At 36.7% G+C, this 23,136-nt stretch overlaps 1 protein-coding gene across 4 annotated transcripts in view; it reads left to right on the top strand.

Annotated features, from left to right (window-relative positions):
* CFAP20DC (CFAP20 domain containing) overlaps positions 1 to 23,136 on the top strand; it is a 219,997-nt gene that overhangs the window by 92,460 nt on the left and 104,401 nt on the right. For 3 of the 4 annotated variants that reach the window (XM_070391620.1, XM_070391619.1, XM_070391622.1), the window contains 2 exons: positions 3,532 to 3,688; positions 18,734 to 18,898. In XM_070391620.1, coding sequence (XP_070247721.1) covers positions 3,532 to 3,688; positions 18,734 to 18,898 — 322 coding nt within the window. The remainder of the gene's footprint in view (positions 1 to 3,531; positions 3,689 to 18,733; positions 18,899 to 23,136) is intronic. The other variant, XM_070391621.1, reaches the window with a different exon arrangement.

Below are 23,136 nucleotides of genomic sequence, written 5' to 3'. Positions count from 1 at the left end.
CCATGAGTCCAGGCAGAGGGAAAAGCAACTTGACTGTGATGGATAAGAAAAGTATGTATTGGCAAAGGGCCTGGTTTTCTGAGACTCAGAAGGAGAGGGACACCAATTCCCAACCAGAACTGGTGGGGTCTGATGGGGGTGTTCAGGTACAGCCAATGGGAGAGTTCATCTTAGCAAGGAAGACGGACAGGGCCCTGAGAGGAAATGCCCACCATGTTTGCACACCTCCCTGGGTCTGGAAACTCACTGTTCACACCAAACTCAGAAGTCATCTACAAGTGTTTCCCAGATGTAGGAAAACTTAGCTTCAAAGAAAAAAAAGCAGATAATTAAAACAGCAACTGTTAACTCTAGAAATATAAAGACGTGTATAAGAAAAGGTAATCATAGAGCATCACTTGGCTCATTTGTACACAATATTTACATAGTCACAAGGAAAACACGGAGAATGGATTTTGAGGAAAAAAGAAAGCATGAGATACTTATCTAGGGAGGATAAAGTGGGGGAAGTAGTATGTGTAAGTGAGTTAAGTCTTATCTAACACAATAGGAAGTCAGTAGATAATACCTAAAATTGATGAACCAAGATGTGTTATATAAAAATACAGAGAGAAGAAAGTTAAGAGTTGACAGTATGACAAAAGAAATGGAGTGATGACCAGTACTTCATTTTGTATAAAATTTTTGTATAGCCAAACCGGTTTGGCTCAGTGGATAGAGCGTCGGCCTGCGGACTGAAAGGTCCCAGGTTCGATTCCGGTCAAGGGCATGTACCTTGGTTGCGGGCACATCCCCAGTGGGGGGTGTGCGGGAGGCAGCTGGTCGATGTTTCTCTCTCATCGATGTTTCTAACTCTCTATCCCTCTCCCTTCCTCTCTGTAAAAAATCAATAAAAAATATTAAAAAAAAAAAAAAATTTTTGTATAAAATTATATATATATACATATATATGCTTATATATGCACATACTATCATGATATAATTTTTTAAATGTTCTTTAAAAGAAACCTTTTCTGAACCTCTCCATCCTCCTACCTTGAGCCCCCTCTATACTAATAGGCTCCAAATATCTGCCCCCCTTCCCAGACTGGAAGGACTGTCTTATTCCTTGCTGCATCCGTGGAGCCAAGCCCAGTGTCTCTAGACAGTGGTTCTCAACCTTCCTAATGCCGCGACCCTTTAATACAGTTCCTCATGTTGTGGTGATCCCCAACCATAAAATTATTTTCGTTGCTACTTCATAACTTTAATTTTGCTACTGTTATGAATCGTAATGTAAATATCTGATATGCAGGATGTATTTTCATTGTTACAAATTGAACATAATTAAAGCATAGTGATTAATCACAATAACAATATGTAATTATATATTCAATATGTGTTTTCCAATGGTCTTAGGCGACCCCTGTGAAAGGGTAGTTTGACCCCCAAAGGGTCGCGATCCAAGGGGTCGCGACCCACAGGTTGAGAACCGCTGGGACTCTAGCACCTGCTAAGTGTTTAGCACCTGTGGGAAAGGGTGGATGAATGCAATTACTGATGGGACAGACCAGATGAATGATTGGAATTGGGCATAATGTTAATTTAAGTCTTTTAGGAATAAGGACCAACAATGATAATATTGCTAATGTAATAATAATGTTAATAATTATTATTGTATATTTGGAAACCCGAAGACCTTCATCCCTATAACCTGTATGTTACCAAGGCATGGTGTTTCACCTGTGGCATGCCTACGGATTTGTCCCTTACATTCCACTTCTATGCTAACCTTCTAAGCAGACCCTCCTCTTTATGCTTAAGTGACTGACAGAAACTAGTCTTTCTGTGACTCTGTCTGCCTTCACTCTACCTCAGCCTTTCCCCATAACCCCTTTATCACCCCAAAACAGCTCTGCATCATTGTTAGTGCAAACTTCCCAATATTCTGCTTTGTCATATTCTGCTTTTGTCATAACACTTTACCCTCTGGAGCCCAAGGTTCTCTTCCTGATCTTCCAGCTCCTCCAGAACCTGGCCTCACTGGCCCATCCCACATTATTTCCCACACCGCCCCGGAGCTCACCATCCCACTTATTACACCTCCCCAGAGCTCACCATCCTCATTATTACATCACACTCAGCCCTACCTCCGACCTATTATTACTCCAGACTTCCTTTCCCCAAAAAGACCAGAGCATACCCATGGCCTGAGAACGTAATTTTTCTTTTGAGATATCTACAAAGAAAATCATTTTCATTTGTTTAATCAATAATTTGTTGCAATCTCTTCTACTTTTCTACTGTGGAAACAACCTCTCCATATTAAAATTATTCCTAAATAGAATTTGCCTTAAGAAATAACATTTTATTTTCTTTATCAATGAATATAGCTTTTGATTTTATGGATTAATAAAATGAACCTATGTAAATTGTACGTCTGAACAAATAATGGAAGAGGCTGCTATTTTAAAAGCAGCATAATTATAAATACTGCTTTTGTTTTAATTTCAAAAATTATTTTTCCTGCTTTTATTCTGCAGTCTTAATTTCTTACTAAATGATTATTTTCTCCTTTTCTTTAACTCAGTCAGATCACTTAAAGCAGGGGTTCTCAACCTGTGGGTTGCGACCCCTTTGGGAGTCGAACGACCCTTTCACAGGGGTCCATTGGAAAACACATATTGAATATATAATTACATATTGTTATTGTGATTAATCACTATGCTTTAATTATGTTCAATTTGTAACAATGAAAATACATCCTGCATATCAGATATTTACATTACGATTCATAACAGTAGCAAAATTAAAGTTATGAAGTAGCAACGAAAATAATTTTATGGTTGGGGGTCACCACAACATGAGGAACTGTATTAAAGGGTCACAGCATTAGGAAGGTTGAGAACCACTGACTTAAAGAATTAATTTGATGAAGTATTAAGAGGTCTAATTGTTTAATAGGCAGAAATTAGCCCCTGCCAAGAGCACTTTAAAAACTGGAAAATACCAGGCATAATTACAAATTCTTTAGAAGAATCTATTTCTATACAATAGCTTAATTAGTTATTAGTAGACAGCCCTGGCCACATTTTAAACCCAGCTTTTAATTTCACCCATGCTTTTTTTTTTTTTTTTTAAGCAAATGTAAGTGGCTGGCTAATTGGGCTCAAATTAGTCCCCTTGAAAGAGCAATTGGCTCCTTATCCCTGATTTTCAAGATTTAAGTGGTCTAATGTACCGGCAGTTAGCTTCCCACTGGCACCCTGCCTACAAATCCAGAGTTCTTTCCCAGAGTTGTCAAAGCCTTGTCTCACGATGGGCAATCTGTAGTCAGAGGACCAGGATACTTTAGATTATGTTCATTTCTTAGGAGAAATCACGGCAGTTCTTCAGAAAATTGAAGCCAAAACAGAGATATATTTACCTAAAGGGGAAAATTGGTATGGGACTGGTTGATCCAGATAATTGCCTCAACTCTCTGGGCTTTTCCAAGATGGCCTGTTCATTTATGTGATTATAGAAAGTACTTATTTTTCCCCTTTATTTTAGTGGTGCAACCTATGCATTGACTTGGTGGCATTTACCAGTGAAATATTCAAGGGAGCAGTTTTCCAGTCATTGGATGGAATTATTGTCTCAGCTAACTGTAAGCTGCGGAAGATCTTCACTTTAAAATCCAAGCCTCAAGACACTGCTGATAAAGATGGTATGTTCAAATTGCTATCAAGATTTTTAAATTCTCCAATATGCTTTTAACATTACACATGTCTTCGGAGAGTATAAGTCCATGGTAGCGGTTTTTGAATTTTATTTTATTGTGGGAAGAATACTACTTAACATGAGATCTGTCCTTTTAATAAATTTTAAGTATACAGTATGTAATTGTTGACTATGGGTGCAGTGTTGTACAGCAGACCTGTAGAGCTTATTCATCTCCCCTGCAACTCTATGCCCATTGATTAATAACTCCCAACTTCCCTCTCCCCCCAACCCTGGTAACTTTTTGATTCCATGACTTTGACTATTTTAGATATGTCATATAAGTAGAATTATATAGTAACTGTTTCTCTGTAATTGGTTTATTTCACTTAGCATAAGTTTTCATGGTTCATCCATGTTGTAGCATATGGCATTCTTTACTTTGGATCACTTGTTTATTTTTACTGTAGCTGAATGTTACAAAGATATATTTTTTATTTTTGTGGTTATATTTTTTTGTTTATGGTTGTACCTACCATCTGAATTAGTCATGGATTTTAGTTGTAAGCAACAGAATTCTCTCTAGGTAGCTGAAAAAGCAAAAGAATTTATTTTAAAAAATTAGCTGGTTCATAGAATCTCAAGAAGATCCAGAGAGTCAGGTTTAGAAGCTACAGCCAAGTACACACCCAGCCCCTGCCAGAAGACTGTTCCAAGGATGACCCCAATAGCTACTGCCACTGGGCAAGAACATAATTCACACCATAATGCTGGGCTCTAGGTTCTAAAATTCCTATTACTACTGCTCCTAAAAATTGGCTATCTTCTTCCCTGCCATTCTCACTCACCAAAGCAGATTTCTTCTTCATGTTTCTCTGCTGAACAAAGACTGACATGGCTGTATCTGGTTTGTAGAGCTGAGGTCACATCCCACAAAAAAGGGCTGGCAAAGCAAATATCTGAGTCCTGACTAGAGAGAGAGGACTTATGTAGCAGCCACCAAATTAGGAAGGTTTAAAAGATATTGGACATCCAAATTGCTCTACACGTGTCCACTATACTGTCTTATAACTGTGTTTACATTTTTCAAAGTCATTTGGAAGAAATTATATTAACATATTAATTTTCTAATGATCATGTCAAAATAGAAAGATGGTTAAATTATTCCTCATAATATTTCTAGAGGGACTGGAAATATATTCATTCATTATTTTTTCTGTGATTGATGAATATACTCCAGAGGTAACTGAGCCATCTAGAATTCATAAGGCAGCACAAATTTTCCTCCTAAGTTAGTCTTACACAACTGAAAATATTGAGAGAATACTGATGCTTCCTCTTGATTTTCATCTGGGGTTATTTTTAACAAAATCAATTATTCTAGAAACCCAGGAAACAGGGCTGCACATAAGATGCCAAAGGTGACTTCTTAGAAGTGTATATGTAGACTTTACTAGTAGACTTGGGCTCCATCCGAATGAGTGTCTGAGAAATCCTGTGTTTTTCACTCTGTGGAGCAGGACACTGTGCCCATAAATTTTATTTGATAATAAAACACAGCATTGACAGCAGCTCCCCAGTGAAATCACAGCCAGGAAGTATGGCCACTCATCTTATGCACCACTTAAAATCTATATGAAAAAGTGAAAGGTTTCATTTTTTTAAAAATAGCACACACCTAATATGAAACCTTAAAATTTATAGAAATACTTGTACATTCTACATCAGATCATAAGAGGTCAATCATAATTTGATTAATATTTTTTCTTTATTGATTAAGGTATTACAAATGTGTCCTTACTTCTCCATTGTCCCCCCCAACCTCCAGTCCTGCCCTCACCCTCACCCCCTGTATTTTTTAAATAAATGTCAGAAAAAAATTGAATCAAAACTTGTCAGATTAAATACATATTTTTATCTAACTGACCCTTCCTCCAGGCCACTAAAATTAATATAAGAATAAAATAAGGCCCTAACCGGTTTGACTCAGTGGATAGAGCATCAGCCTGCAGACTGAAGGGTCCCAAGTTCAATTCCAGACAAGGGCATATGCCTGGATTGTGGGCTCGAGGCCCAGTAGGGGGTATGCAGGAGGCAGTGATCATTGAGTCTCTCTCATCATTGATATTTCTTTCTATCTCTCTCTCGCTCTCCCTTCCTCTCTGAAATCAATAAAAAAAATATATTTTTTAAAAAGAATAAAATAGGTATAACCTCACCAGGATGAATAGGAGGTAACAACAGAAAAGAGATGTTCATAAATCTTGTGAGATTGAGCACTGACAACTGACTTAGAAGAGCAGAAAAAGCTGACACTTTGGGGTTTACAGAGGGTTGCCAATGAAATTCATAACGTAGAACCTCAGAGGAGCTCAGGAATTGGCAATCCTTGGTACTGCCAAAGGCAGGGGGGAAAGGTTGTGCCTAAAATTCTACAGGGAGATTGGTTAAAATTCTACATAGGTTGCTATAGGACCCCAGGTCTCCTCTGCATCTCCAAATAACCAGGCAACAGAGATTTATTGTCGGGAAACTAAACCAGTAAGTTTTTTAACACAGGTAGATCAGGATCATGGTAGGCAAACACCAAAACTAATAGGAAGAAAGAAATAGTTAAGTTAGAAAATAGGTATATGTTTTTCTCAGAGTTAAGAAAAGATACTGCACCTATAAAATGAGAATAATCTGTTCCTGCTTTATTTCCATAAATATTTTATTCAAATTTATTATATTTTTCTTATAGCTTTTATATGCATATAGAAATATTCACAAGTCAAGTGTTCAGCTTGAGGAATTACCACAAAGTGAATACATTTTTGAAACTACCACTCAGATTTAAAAAATATAGCACTACAAGCATCCTAGAAGCCCTGCTCTTCTCCCCTCCCAATTATTACCCTCCTTCCCCCAGAGGTAACTCTATCATAACTTCTCACATCAAAGATTAATTTCAACTTTATATAAATGGAATCATGTAATACATATTCTTTCATGTATACATCCTTTCTGAAAACATTGTGTTCGTGAGATTCATCTGTGTTGCTGCTGATTTTCAGTACTGTATAGTATTCCACTGTGGAGTATAGCACAATTAATTCATTTTAGGCTATTTCAAATAATGCTGCTAGAATCATTCTACATTTCTCTTGGGGGATCTGTGTATGTGTTTCTTTGGGTATTTTTTAAGGAGCTAAATGGATATATACTTCAGCATTCTATTTTTTCTTATTATTTTCTTATTGATTTTTTTTTTTTTAGAGTGAGAGAGGAAGGGAGGGGGAGAGAGAGAAACATCTGTGTGCCCTGACCTGGAATCAAACTGGCAATCCCTTGGCACATGGGACAATGCCCAATCAACTGAGCCACACTGGCCAGGATCATACTTCAGCATTATTAATTTTAGTTATGTTTTTTGAGTCTAGAATGTTATTAGATTATTTTTATAGTTTCCATTCCTCAGCAGAAATTTTCTCTGTTCTCATCTAATTTCTTAAATATATTAACCAAAATTATTTTAAACGCCTTGGTTCATAATTTCAGTATCTGGCTCTCCTGTAGATCTGTTTCTGTTGCCTGTTTTTCTCTTGGTCTTATCTCTTGGTATATATATCTGGTAAATTTTAAGTGAATACTGGACAGAAACAGAGATATTATGAGACTCTTACTGTATTGTCCTCCTCTAGAGATATAGAACCAAAAAATATAAAATAAAAAAGAAGCCCAAATGGCTAAAAATAAGATGGAAATGTTTAAAATATTAGAAGTTAGTCCAAGAGGTCAACCATCAGAGCAATAAGATTCTAAGATGAGAGACTAAAGAAAACAGAACAGATGAAATATAAGACTTCCCAAGATTGAAGGCCAGGTGTTCTCAAATTGACTTAGCTCATTAAAACAAAAAAGACATCATTGTGTAACTTCAGAGCAGGAGGAAAAAAGAGAATATCTTTTAAACTTCTAGAATTGTTTTAAAGTTACATACAAAGTATTAGGAATAAGAATGATGTATGATATCTGACTTCATACAGAAACATTATATGATAGAAGACCTTGGAACTATATCTTCAATTGTCTAAGGAAAAATAATATTCAGCTTAGAATTCTGTACCCATTCAGTTTATCAATTAAATGAGTACAGAAAAAAGATATTTGCAGACATGCAAGATTTCAAAAATTTATTTATTTATATGCCTTCTCAGAAAATATCTGGAAGATACTCTCCAGAAAAATTAAGAAGTTAATTAAGAAAAGGACATATATGAGACCCAAGAAACAGAGGATTTCATGCAGGAAAAAAGCAAAGGGGATTTCTGTAGTTATGGTTAAAGGAATTCAAAGGATGACACACATGTGCAGTACGTCCAGAGAATAGTCAGTCCAGATTTTAGCAAAAAATTGAGGTTTTAGAAGGAAAGTCTCCAGGAAAAGTATGTATCTGATAGAATATGATGTGTTTGAACCTGGAAAATAAAATCACACAACTGAAAATATTGAGAGAATACTGATGCTGTTGTGATTTTACAGTGCTAGTGAGGGGTCTGGGAAGAATTATTGTTAAGAAGGTAGAAACCCGATGACAAAGCAGTGATCAACTCCAAGGAAAACAAAACGCCATACAGTGAAAGAAATGGAATCATAGTCTATCATGTGGCTCAGTCTATTAAACCTTTTCTTTAATAGACTTTATTTTTTTAAGAAGTTCTAGATTCACAGCAAAATTGAGTGGCAAGTGCGGAGAGTTTCAATATGCTCCTTTTGCCCACACATCCACAATCACCCAAACTATGACCGCCCATACCAAACTGGTGTCTTTGTTACAGTTGTTGAGCAGACATTAACACATCATTATCACCTGAAGCCCGTAGTTTACATTAGAACTTTAAGTGAGTGATTACATGTATGCACCCCTATCATATCATTCAGAATACTTTCACTGCCCTGAAAGCCTTCTGTGTTCTTCCTGTTCATCCCTCCCTCCCAGTTACTGTCCGGCAACCATGGATCTTTTCACTGTCTCCATAGTTCTGCCTTTTTCAGAATGTCACGTATTTGGGACCATGCATCATGTAGCCTTCAGGTCGACTTCTTTCACTTAGTAATATGCATTTAAGATTCCTGCATGTTTGTTGTGTGTGTGTTTTTCTTTTGGTTTTTTGTTTGTTTGTTTGTTTGGCTTTATAGCTTGTTTTATTTTAGCACTGAATAATATCCACCCCATTGTCTGGATGCACCACAGTTTATTTATCCAGTCATTTACTGAAGGACATATTGGCTGCTTCCAAGTTTTGGCAACTAAGAATGAAGCTGCTATAAATATTCTTGTGCAGATTTTTCTGTGGACATAAAATTTCAACTCATTTGGGTAATTACCGAATAACACAGTTGCCGGTTTGTATGGTAAGAGTATGTTTAGTTCCATAAGAAACTGCCAAAGTGTCTTCCAAAGTGTCTGTACCATTTTGCATTCCCACCAGCATTGAATGAGAATTCCTGTTGCTCCATATCCTTGCCTGCATTTGGTATTGTCAGTGTTTTGGATTTTTCCATTCTAATAGGTGTGTATTAGCACAACTTTTTGACATAATTTTAATAATGTAAAACACTAATAACATCCCAAAATTATGAAAAAAATCATATTTGGAGGATGTGGCAAAGGAAGGAAGGTGGGGTGCTGGTTTAACAATGCTAAATCTTTATTCCAAAATAGGAAGTCAGAGATATTTTCTAAAATTGTTAACTGCAGAAATGTTAGTATAAGGCTACTATTTATAGAGGCCCGGCACACGAAATTCATGCACAGGTACAGTCCCTAGGCCTGGCCTGCGATCAGGGCCATCTTCCCCAGCTGCCTGCAGCCAGCCCTACCCCCTGCCACCACCCATCCCCAGTTCCCCATACGCCATTGCCATCGGGTGATCGGTGCCTAACAGCGGGGGAGAAGGGACTGAGAGGTGGGCTGTTCCCGCCCGCTGGCCAGCCCCGCCCCCGCCGCAGGTGGCCATCAGGCGATTGGAGCCTGCCTGCGGGGGGAAAGGGATCAAGAGGTGGTCAGTGCGCCTCATAGTGATTGGTCCAGCAGTCGTTCTGGTCATTCTGTTGTTAAGGTCAATTTGCATATTACCCTTTTATTATATAGGATATAGAAGTAAATGCCAGAAGATTTAGAAGAGATAGCCTGGGGTGGGGTGGGAGCCAGGTGGAGGGGAGCAAAGGGCATGTGTTAATATGACATCATGAGTGGATCTAATGTGTCAAAAGAACAAGGAGTTCAGTATGGTTCATGACAGGGGTGAGAGGTATGATGTAACATAATGTTGCATCACTAGGCTACAGATTTTGGGTGACAAAGATGAAGGGCAAAGTTCCTGCCCTCAGAGTTCACTGTGGAATTATAGACACTAGAAAAGTTAATACTACAAAAGTTCATTCTGAGGGCAATTAGATAAAAGAGGGCAAGGGATAACTTAGTATGGGGTACAGTGAGTGTCCCTGGTCATGGAGATTGGCAACAGAAGTGATAACAGTGTTGATGATGATGATGATGGTGGTGGTGGTGGTGGTGGCAGCAGTGGCTGTTGTAAGCACGTAATATATTTGGACTTAATTAAATGTTCACAACAACCCTATGGAGTGGTTGTTACTATTACCCTCATTTTACAAGTAGGGAAGCTAAGGCATAGAGAAGTCAGATAATGTGCCCAAAGTCACACAGCTATAGAAGTAATAGAAGCAGGATTTGAACATTGGCAGTAGAACTTGAGTTTATGCTCCTAATTATACAGTGTACTGCCTCTCATGGGAGGATAGGAGGAAGAGGAAATTTAAAAAGGAAAGATACAAGAGATGTCATGAAATAAGAATGCCAGGATGTGGTGATGGTGTCTATATTACAATTAATAATGAATATCTCTTTGTCTTTCTTTCTGAAGGAAGAGTCCTTTTCTTCTGCAGAGACAGATTAGTTAGTCATAGTGTTGAGACTTTTATAACAGGAAGATTTTTTACCTGTTTCTTGCATTCCATTCTGGGATTCAACAAGTAAATGTATTAAATGCTTGTTTGAGCTCAGTACTGTGTTGTCCTTTGGTTTATTTAAACTTCTACCATTAAAAAATATTTATTGTTGAAAGTATTACATATGTCCCATTTTTCCCCTGTAAACTTTTACCATTTTAAACTCACTCAAGCTTGAAAGTGCTGCCTAATCCTTTGTTGTTCTGTTTATATAGTGAATATAATAGAAAGTGAATTACTGGAACCTTAAAATAGCAATTAACTAATTTTTCACTTTCCCAGAGGAATGACTTATGCTGGACAAGTAGTAAAGCAGCTGATTTAACTTAGTTTATTACTTTTATGGTTCCTGAGGGGGCATGGAGTGGCATTTTTAGGTATTTGCATGACTGAATTATTGACTAACTTGCATTGTTCTGCATTTTTTAAAAAGCAGAATATGTGTAGATAGATAAGAGAAAGAAGAGAGAAAAGAGAAGACAGGAAAGAGCAAGTGATTGTCCATTAAGCATAGATGTATGCTATGAAATAATGACTTTACAGGTCTCCTGACTCCCCAATTCAGTATTCTTTCTAAAGTATCAGTACTGGGAAGTTTGTATTCTGTGTTTAGAGATGCAAGAAGAGAATGATTAAAAGTATAATTTCATTCTGAGAGACCCTTGAGGGAATGGGTTGGGTCTCCATATTTTTATCTCTCCCACATGACCTGACACCAGTAACTTGTCATAAATGTTTGATGAATTAATGAAGTAGGGTTGGCTAATTGTTTGTTCACTCAATTATTCATTTACTGTCTGTATTCAATAAACTTTTATTGAGTGTCAAACAATGTGAAGAAAATTATCCCTTCAAAGGCCACAGAAAAAACTAGAATCACTGATGTCTTGCATTAACAGACTCAATGAGCAGAGAAGAGTCTTAGAGGTCATCTTATTCAATGTCTTTATTACACATGGGAGGAAAACCAGGCCCATTAGTTATGAAGCATCTTGTGTTGTTGAGGTCACAGGTGAAACTCGAGGCCAAGCCTCTGACTGACTCTTCCTTCCCCAACAGTACACAGTTTACTTTTCTTAATAACTAGAATGGTTTAGTGTTTTTAATAATTAACATTGTTGAGTGTTTTCCTACTTCTCTCTTTATCTCCAGGTCAGGTGAGTGCACATCAGACCCAATCTCATCAGTTTAAAGCTTCATTCCCACTCCTTCCTACAGGAGAACTGAACTCAAAATGCCCTTGCCTAACAAACTACTATAGGACAAGAAAGGGGATAAAATCTCAGCATTGCAGAGGTGCCCAGCAGCCAATAATAGATCCCACAAATATGGGTCATGAATATCTGTATATCCAGACACAATTGTTCAATTAAAATATCAAGTTTATAATTAAGTATTATAAAATATTTATGATAGAACTTCATATCTCAAAAACTCTAAGGATAACAGTTCTATTTATAACAGCATCCAAAATAACTAAATATTGAGGAATAAGTTTAAACAAGGGGGTGAAAAACTTAACTGAAAACTGTAAAACATTACTAAAATAAATTAAAGATAATCCATATAAATGGAAAGACATTCCATGTTCATGGATTGCAGGACAATTTTGTGAAGATGTCAGTATTACCTAAAGGGATCTAAAGATTCAGTACAATCTCCCTCAAAATTTCAATCGCCTGTTTTGCAGAAATGGAAAAGCTGATCTTCAAATTCATAAAGAACTTCAAAGGGACTCAAATTGCCAAAAATAATCTTGAAAAAGAATAACAAAGTTGGAGCATTCACACTTTCAAATTTCAAATTTTACCTGAGAGTTACAGTAATCAAAACATTATAATACAATTAGGATAGACATATAGACCAATGGGATAGAATTGAGCCCAGAAATGAACCCATACATGTGATTTTGGTAAGGATGCCAAGAACATTCAATGGGGAGAAAACAGTCTCTTCAACAGTGGGTCTGGGGCAGTTGAACAACCACATGCAAAAGAATGAGGCTGGACCCCTACCTCACACCACATGTAAAAATTAATTCAAAATGGATCAGTGACCTAAATAGGAGAGTGGGCAAAAGTAGGTCTACAGTTGTAATTCAAATAATACAATAATTAATCAAGAATAATACAAGAATAAACTCTGTATTTCATGTACTCACAATTGTAAATCTACTTTTGCTTCCCCTCCCCCTGTATAAGAACTAATAAGAAAAAAATAGAGCTAAATCTTCAGGATCTTCAATTTGGCCAAGGATTCCTAAATATGACTGATACCAAAAGCACAGCAACAAACATTTTTAAATAGATAATTTGACTTTAAAAGTTAAAAACTTTAGTGCATCAAAGGAAGCTATCAAATTGAAAAGCCTACAAAGTGGGAGAAAAATATTTGCAAGATAGGATATATATTCTGGTTCTACATACAGGGAATGTATATTCTGATGTAATCTGGTATCTGGAATATGTAATTGACTCTAATAATTCAACAAAAAGACACACAACCCAATTAAAAAATGGTCAAGGGACTTGAATAAACATTTTTCCAAAGGAGATATATAAATGGCTGACAAACACATGAAAAAATGCTTGACATCATTAGTCATTAAGGAAATGCAAATTAAAATCATAATGAGACACCTCTTTACACTCACTGGGATGACTATAATGATTTTTAATGGAAAATAAGTGTTGGCAAGGGTATGGAGAAACTGGAACCCTTGCACATTGCTAATGGGAACACAAAATGGTTCACTTGCTGTGAAAACAGTTGCTGTAGTCCCTAAAAAACATAAGCATAAATTACCATATGACCCTGCAATTCCACTCCACGGTATATACTAAAAAGAAGGGTAAACAGATACATGTACATGTATGTTAATAGCAGCATTATTCCTAATAGCCAGAATGTGGAAACAGCCCAAATGTTTATTAAGCGATGATTGGATAAACAAAATGTGGTATGTAGTATACAAGCAGACACCAAATGTCCAGAATAGATAAATCTGTAGAGATAGAATTCAGGTTTGTGGTTGTCAGGGACTGAGGGCTGGAGGGTGTGGCAGTAGCTGGTTAGTGGGTGTGGGATTTTACTTTGGAATGATAGAAATGTTTTGAGGTATATAGAGGTGGTGGTTGCCCACCATTGTGAGTTTGCTAAATGCCACTGAATCATTCACTTTAAAATGCTTAATTGTATGTGAATGTGAATTTCTCCTCAATAAATTAGTTCTTTAAAAACTCTTAAGGGTATGATTCACTCAGGATAGCTAAGTTTTGGTTATAATCCAGGTTTATTTATCCCTTTAAATATCAAGACCTTTTATTATACAAAAGCACATACTAAGATGTGGTGATTTTGTCATCTTTGTAATGAAAAATTTTACGTATTTGTCTCTTATCCTATATAATAGAGCTAATATGCTAATTAGACCAAACATCAGAACGACCGTCTGGACGACCTTCCAGACGAAGCCTGGGCTGTGAGGGCTTACCAAGGCTGCGGGGGGCTGCGAGGGCTGAGCCCCTTATACAAATTTCGTGCACCGGGCCTCTAGTTAATAATAAACACTTATGTAGCACTTTATATGTAACAGGGACTATTCTTAGCCCCTTACATACATTAATACATTTAATCATCACAATAACCATATGAGGTAAGTATTTTTATATCCATGTTTTATAGATAAGGAGAGTTGGACACAACAAGGTAAACTACTCTGCCAAAGTCACACAGCTAATAAGTGGTGGAGCTAGAATGTGAACTCAGGACCCCTTGCTCCTGTTACTGTTAACCCCTATAGTATAATGCATAATATCTTCCCCAGTATACAGTAGACTTCATAAAGGCTGGTAGTTGAATCCATGCCAGGCCTAGAGAAAAATCTAACACTTATATCGCAAGTGAATGAATGAACAAACAAAAACTATACTGACTTTGTATCAATATTTTCATAGACTAAGTGTTTATAACCCCTAAAATTCATATGTTGACACTTAATCCCCAAAGTGATAGTATTTGGAGGTAGGGCCTTTTGTCAGTGATTAGGTCATGAGGGTAGAGCCCTCATTAATAGGATTAGTGCCCTTATAAATGAGGCTCCAGAGATCTCCCTCACCCTGTCTGCCATGTGAAGGTATAGCAAGAAGATGGTCATCTCTGAATCAGGAATAGGACACTCCCCAGACACCAATCTGCTGGTCCCTTGATCTTGGACTTCTCAGCCTCCAGAATGTGAGGAATTAATTTCTGTTGCTTATAAGCCACTCAGCCTACCATATTCTGATATAACAGGCCGAAGAAACTAACACAAATATTTTGGCAGTTAGAGACTTTTCTGTTTTCTGCTTTTCTCTCCCTGGTGTTTCAGAGAGGTGAGATTTTATATAAATAAGGCACTGTGCTAGACACTGCAGGCTATCCCCATATGAATAAGATGAATATAATTGAGTATGGGACCAGTGAACTACTATAAAGTTAGTCCTTATTTAAACTATATGAATTAGGAGAAACCATGACCAAAACAGATTTCTAAATCTCCCTATTTTACAACTGAGATGATTTTTAATGTATAAGTACTTACATATGTATTAAAATTGATGACTTAATTTTTAAAGCTAGTTAAGATACTCATCAAAGTTATTAAACACCTGACAGAATGGTTCATTTTCTGGTGACTTTATGGCAAACAGGATTACAGGTCACTCAAACATCCTAATGATACATTGACTTATACTGGGAGCAAAGACATCAAAAAAAATAAAAATAAAACCACCATCTGGTTGTGTTTGGATACTGCATGAGCAAATCTGGCAGCTTTCTCATAGCCTTCCCTTTCATGTACCATTTTGTCATTCTGAGCTGACCATTTCAGCCAACATTATGTTCTTTCAGATTTGTCAAAATCTAAAAGTATTTTAACAAAAGCAGTTTAAACTCAACTATGTCATTTTTCAGACATTAATCAAGCAGTCTGGAAACACAATCTATTCCAGGACAATGCAGGCAGGCCCTGGCCCCATAATATCTGATTGCCGGCTTGGTTTGTTATGTGCCATGTAGGGAGAAAGTTGTGATATCCCAATAAAATGTGTATGGAGTCCTGCTTTTCAAGATGTAGCTGGGCAAAGAACAACCAAAGAGGACTTGGCAGCTGTATTTCATCTGGGTCAGCTGTTATTAAGGGGCTTTTGTCCATGACCACTTATTGAGCATCCTCTTTGAACCAGATGCAGCACTAAATATACAGTGGGATTATCCCTCCATTCTCTTCCATGCTGGCAGCACTTTGGCAGAATTGTCTTTCTTTCAGTTCCTAGAATGCACCAGAGTCCTTTTGCCTTCAGTCTTCAAAGGCTCTGTTCCCTTCATCTGAATGACCACTCCCACCCCATTTCACCAGGCCATTTTCTACTTATCCTTTGACTCAGGTTAAATGTGTCTTTATCAAAGACTTTCAGTGACACCCTATACTGGTAGATATCCCATTACCTCTTTCATAACACTTTGTACTTTTCCTTCAGAGCACTTAACAGAACTATAATTAAATAGTTATTTACCTATAATTAGTTTCATATTCTCTGCTAGGTGTAAGCTTCAGGAAGGCCAGGACAGAGTCACTCTGAGTCACCACTAGATTCCCAGCCACTACATGAGAGTGTTTGACACAGAATAGAGGCTCAGTAAGTGTTTGTTGAATGAGTAAATGAATGAATGTAGACAGACCATGCCCTCTATTTAATCACAGTATAGCACTGTTTCATTTTTATTGCATTATCTATGCTCTTTTCAGAATTATTATTTTTAAATTAAGCTATAAATGCTAAAAAATAAAATGACCTAGGACTTGAACATGGTTAGTGGTGAGGTGGGTGGTGGGGAGATGAGTTAACTTCCACTTAGGTCTATCAGAACATCCAACCACCAGGGCATAGTGTGGTTTCACAAAAGTGAGACTAAAGCCCCTTTCCATGTATTCTCTATAAAGTCTCAAAGAAAGTTTGAGAGTCAGTAGTTGCTAAATTAAATGGTCTTAATGATTAGCCTTTATATTAAATTAATAAACCAATAGGTTTTTTATCTCTCCTTTTATTGATGGTTTTATACTGCAGAGTTTTTCTCAAATAATAATCCAAAAAATAGTGAAACAGTTCTGGGTACAAAGAGAGAGTAGATATATAGAAAGAGAAGGTGACACTGAGGGGATTTGAGCCTTTTAATATGAAATCTGATTTGCATGTCAACCACGTTCCTGTAAGATTCAGATAGCCTGCATTAACGTGGTTAGTGTTTACACTTACATATGATGGTTTTTGAGGGATGATTGGTTGAATTTTTCTTACTACTCACATTCACATATTTACAAACAAATTTTTGCACTATATTCTAAGATTTATATAAAAAAGAAAATAAAAACTATACCTAAGCTAACCATCAAAACTTATTTTACATGTTCATATATTTCCTTGTCCTTTTGCCATTTATATACTTTATTGATTTTCTACAGTTGAGACAGAGTTTTATATATATACTAGAGGCCCAGTACATGAAATTCGTGCAAAAGTAGGGTCCCTAGTGGGTGCTGGCTGTTGGCCGGGGCCTCCCTTTGCCCGGCGGGGCCGGTTGGATGGAGGAGCCGTGGGTGGTTGGCCAGCCGCCCCCATCTCCTGGTCGAACTCCAGGTTGAACTCCCAGTCAAGGGGACAATTTTCATATTAGGCTTTTATTATATAGGATAATTTTCATTTAACTTCTTTTAAATCTTCACCTGAGGATAGGCTTTTATTGATTTGAGAGAGAGGGGAAAGGAGAGAGAAAAGGGGGGATATGAGAGAAACATTGATTGCTCACCCTGGTATGCACCCTGACCAGGAATCTAACCCACAACCTAGGTATGTGCCCTGACCAGGAATTAAACCTGCAACCTTTTAGTGTACAGAATAGCATGCCAATCAACTGAGTCATCTCGCCAGGGCATTTAACTTTTTATCTTGAGTCTTTCCGATATCATTAAGCCATCTTTATAAATACAATTTCTTGTGACTCTACTGGAAATCCAAGCTGTTTATTTTTCAGAAATTATAAACATATATTGACATAGACCTTTGTCTGAGTCTTTTATTTTTTTTACTTTAGGATAGATTCATAAAGTGAAATTACTGAGTAAAATGGCATGTATATTTTAAAGGCTTTTGATACATGTAGTAAAATTGCTTTTTTGAATGCTAAGAGCAATTTAATTCCTATTTGCTACATATGACAAGGCTTAATATCTTTGCCATGTAAAAGGTCATACAAATAAATGAGAAAAATGTTCTAATAGTAAAATAGATTAAGACTATGATCAGAAAATTTACTAAAACTAAAATTTACATAGTCATATAAATATATATGAACAACATCAAATCTCATTAGGAATACAAATTATAATAAAAATACTATATTAATTATAATAACTTTTCATTTGAAAATATTCAAAGATAAGATTTATTCTTTATTTTCTTCTTAACATTAGGGGAAGCTGAGTAAAGGGCATATAGGAACTCTGTACTATTTTGATAACTTTTCTATAGATCTAAAATTATTTCAAAATAAAAAGTGAAAATTGTAATTTGTTCATAAATAGCTGTAGTGCTTATTCGGTAACGTCATTGTACTTACTGATCTCGTATAAATAAGCCAGAGAAATTCCAGAAACCTTCAATGAAGTATACCTAAGTAGCTCTTCTCTCAAGGTACATTCTAGTATTAAAAACAAATATAAGCTATTTGCAGTGAATGCTCTTACTTATTGCACAAGTCTCTGAACCTACTCCATATGTTACATACTCTCTCGTTTAATCCTTGTACAGTCCTAGAAAATAAGCAGTAAAATGATCAGGCTCATTTTACAGATGAGAAAGCCAAGGATGTAAGGTTGAACAATACATCCAAAATCATATTCTAAAATGATTTACTTTAATTGGTTTCATTTATAAGATCTGTCCATTTGGCAGAAATGGCTTACATTTGGGGATTGAATGTTTGTCTTTATTTCCAGCTGGATATGGTGTACCTTTTCCAACAGATGAGCCTACAGACATTATTCCACGGAGCTGCCAACTAACGACAGATGTTCCACAAGTCACACAGCTGCTAAACATGACCAAACTCCGCCAAACTATAATAAAACTCGGAGGTCATCCTCTAAGCTCAGCAGAATCAGGTATGCACTTAGGCACCTAAATTACAAGCATAATTATTTGTAAGACCAAAAGAAAGGGGAAAAAACAACCTTGCAATTAATCTTTGTAGCTTGAATCTAAATACTACACTTCAGCATTGACTCATGTCAGTGAAATATTATTTTAAACTTCTTTTTAGCAACTAAAATTTTCCTGGAATTTTTACATAATAAATCAAAACATCCTCAATTATTCCTCTCCTTTTCCTACATGCTGCCATTTATACCTCCTAAACATCTCTTAAATCTGTATTTCTGTCTTGTTTTTCATTCATTGTTCTGGTCCCCAATGTCATTCATCTTAGCCTCTCAGTTAATCTCCACATTGCTGTAAAAACTCTCTTTCTGATAATAGAAATAGAAATATGATCCTGTCACTCTAATTAAAGACTTTTTAAATTAAATGCCTTTCCAAGTATCTTAGAAAACAATGTGAAAAGACCCTTGGGAACGCACACAAAGCTAGCCTCCCCTATCCCAAGCCTACAGCACAGTTTTCTTTCCAGACACCTTTCCCTCACTCCCCATGTGTGATCTCCTGATCACTCTGTGGGCTTTCACATGTTTATATTTGGGGATTGCTGTTTCGTTGGCCTAAAATGGCTTCAAAACTTGCCTTTCTGCTTGGAAAAACTCCCATTTACCTTTCTAGACCAGTGGCTCCTAACCTTTTGTTGGCCATGCCCCACCTAAACATCTCTAAAATCCTAATGCCCCCTGTGACATATAATTCTTATTCAAAAAGTGAACTCCTGTTTACGTGTAGTAAGCCTACAAGGCCATTAACTTGGTCTAAACAAGCTTCCAAAGAACATAGCATCCATGAAATAAAAAAATAAAAGAACAAAAGGACAGTTGAAATACTGAGGAAGAAATCACTAAGATGTTGTTAAAAAATAATAATATCTCACCACTCCTGTTCGACATAGTACTGGAAGTATTAGCCATTGCAATTAGACAAGAAGAAGAAATAAAAGGCATCCAAATTGGAAAAGAAGAAGTAAAACTATCCTTATTTGCAGATGACATGATATTATACATAAAAAACCCTAAAGTCTCCATCAAAAAACTATTAGACTTAATAAAAGAATTCAGCAATGTAGCAGGATACAAAATTAATGCCAAGAAATCTATGGCATTTCTATACACCAATAGTGAACTTGCAGAAAGAGAGACTAAAAAAACAATCCCATTTACCATCGCACCAAAAAAATTAAGCTACCTAGGAATAAACTTAACAAAAGAGGTAAAAGACCTCTACTCAGAAAACTACAGGACATTGAAAAAAGAGATAGAGGAAGACATAAAGAGATGAAAGAACATACCATGTTCTTGGATTGGTAGAATCAACATCATTAAAATGTCCATACTACCCAAAGCAATCTATAAATTCAATGCACTTCCCATTAAAATACCAACAGCATATTTCACAGATCTAGAACGAACTCTCCAAAAATTCATCTGGAATAAAAAAAGATCCCGAATAGCTGCAGCGATCCTGAGAAAGAACAAAGTAGGTGGGATCTCAATACCAGATATCAAGCTGTATTACAAAGCCACTGTTCTCAAAACTGCCTGGTACTGGCACAAGAACAGACATATAGATCAATGGAATAGAATAGAGAGCCCAGAAATCGGCCCGAACCAATATGCTCAATTAATATTTGACAAAGGAGGCAAGAACATACATTGGAGTCAAGATAGTCTCTTCAATAAATGGTGTTGGGAAAATTGGACAGATACATGCAAGAAAATGAAACTAGACCACCAACTTACACCATACACAAAAATAAACTCAAAATGGATAAAGGAATTAAATATACATCGGGAAACCATAAAAATACTAGAAGAATCCAAAGGCAGCAAAATCTCAGACATAGGCCGAAGCAACTTCTTCACCGATACAGATCCTAGGGCATTGGAAACTAAAGAGAAAATAAATGGGACTACATCAAAATAAAAAGCTTCTGCACAGCAAAAGAAACCATCAACAAAACAACAAGAAAGCCCACTACATGGGAGAACATATTTGCCAATGTTATTACTGATAAGGGTTTAATCTCCAACATTTATAGGGAACTCATATAACTCAACAAAAGGAAGATAAACAATCCAATCAAAAAATGGGCAATGGACCTAAATAGACACCTTTCAAAAGAGGACATTCAGAAATCCAAGAGACATATAAAAACATGCTCAAAGTCACTAATCATCCGAGAGATGCAAATCAAAACAACAATGAGGTACCATCTCACACCTGTCAGAATGGCTATCATCAACAAATCAACAAACGACAAGTGCTGGAGAGGATGTGGAGAAAAAGGAACACTCGTGCACTGCTGGTGGGAATGCAGACTGGTACAGCCACTCTGGAAGAAAGTATGGAGTTTCCTCAAAAAACTAAAAATGGAACTCCCATTTGACCCTGTGATCCCACTTCTAGGAATATATCCCAAGAAACCAGAAACACCAATCAGAAAGGATCTTTGCACCCCTATGTTCATAGCAGCACAATTCACCATAGCTAAGATCTGGAAACAGCCTAAGTGCCCATCAGTAGATGAATGGATTAGAAAACGGTGGTACATCTACATGATGGAATACTATGCTGCTGTAAAAAAGAAGGAACTCTTACCATTTGCAACGGCATGGATGGAACTGGAGAGCATTATGCTAAGTGAAATAAGCCAGTCACTGAAGGACAAATACCACATGATCTCACCCATTTATGGATAATAAAGACCATAATAAACTTTTGAACAAAAATAGATACAGAGGCAGAGCTGCCTCGAACAGACTGTCGAACTACAGCGGGAAGGCTGGGGAGGGTTGGGGGGCAGGGGGAGGGGGGAAAGAGATCAACCGAAGGACTTCTATGCATGCATATAAGCATAACCAATGGACATGGGACAATGGGGGGTGGGGGAGGCCAGGGGATTGTCAAGGGCGGGGTTTAAAAAATAAAAAAAAAAATAGTATACTTCTGTTTGGTTTTAGAACTATTATTTGTTTTATGGTTTTTGCCAGAAAAAAGTTCAAAAATGAAACATAATGTTATTTAAATACACTATTCATGTGTATCCATTATGCACATATATGTATATATGTGTGTATATGCATGTATGAGTTATTTATATATATATGCATATATACAGACATTCCTTGCTATTGTCTCTTGTATAGATATTAACATCAATCCAATTTTTCTGGACAATTAACCAAGTTAAAGTTAGTACTCAATGGATTAATAATAAAATCAATTTCTGAAGAAAAAAAAAAGAAAAAGTTAGTATCTTCTCATTAAATCAATAAATAGATTTGATTGTAAAAATAATAATAATAATAATAATAATAATATGAAGTGATATGAAAAAATAGCTAATAAAGTTTCGAAACATATAATAAAGAACTGAAATGCATACATATGTCACAATATATATTTATATACTGTATATGAGGCCCCTAGAACCATAAGAAATGCAAAACATTCACTATTAATAACTCATTCTCGAATTGACCCCTTAAAAATGAAATTGCCCTCCTGTAGGGTGTGTTTCCCACGTTGGGAACCACTGTTCTCTACCCAACTCAAAGGCCACCTCTTCTATACAACCTTTCCTAACTCTAACAAGCATTGTTCTCCTCTTTCCATGACTTTTCTCCTTTTCTTTTTCTTACTTTTTTTTTGCAATACTTTTCATATGTCTGCATACCCCAGTAAAGTATGACTTCCTCATTCTTCTATTTCCCTAGCTTCTAACACAGCATGTGCCCTTTACCGGGCCAGGCGCTGCAGACTCAAATTACAAAAGAGGCCAGTCAGAAAACATAAATAAATAGTGACCTGGATGCCTGGATATTTGACACATAAAAACATTTTCTTTCAAAAGTGAGCCTTATTGGGAATGGAGGGGAATTAGGGAAGAGGCTTGAGATAGTGCATCAAAGACACGGTTCTCTACTATTAAAGCAGTAACATTAACTACTGTGCAAGTGATACGGTTGGTGGGGAATAACACTCAGCCCCATTGAGGGAGCTGTAGGGAGTGGTGAGGGCTGCAGCAAACTAGAAGCTCATTGTTGCTGTAAAGGGCAAACTGCAGCTCAGTTCTGGCCAGGTGCTGCCTTGCTGGAATGCAGGCCCAGTCTCACAGTTCCTCCTTTTTTTCCCCCAAGAATGGTATCCCAATGTTTATGATAAATCTCCCAATTTTAAAATA

This window comes from Myotis yumanensis, unplaced genomic scaffold, assembly GCF_028538775.1.
Source record: "Myotis yumanensis isolate MYYU_CA2020_CCGP unplaced genomic scaffold, mMyoYum1.0.hap1 SCAF_14, whole genome shotgun sequence".
In the NCBI taxonomy this organism is placed as follows: domain Eukaryota; kingdom Metazoa; phylum Chordata; class Mammalia; order Chiroptera; family Vespertilionidae; genus Myotis; species Myotis yumanensis.
Note: the sequence above shows the minus strand (reverse complement) of the source record. Positions and strands in the feature narration are given on the sequence as shown.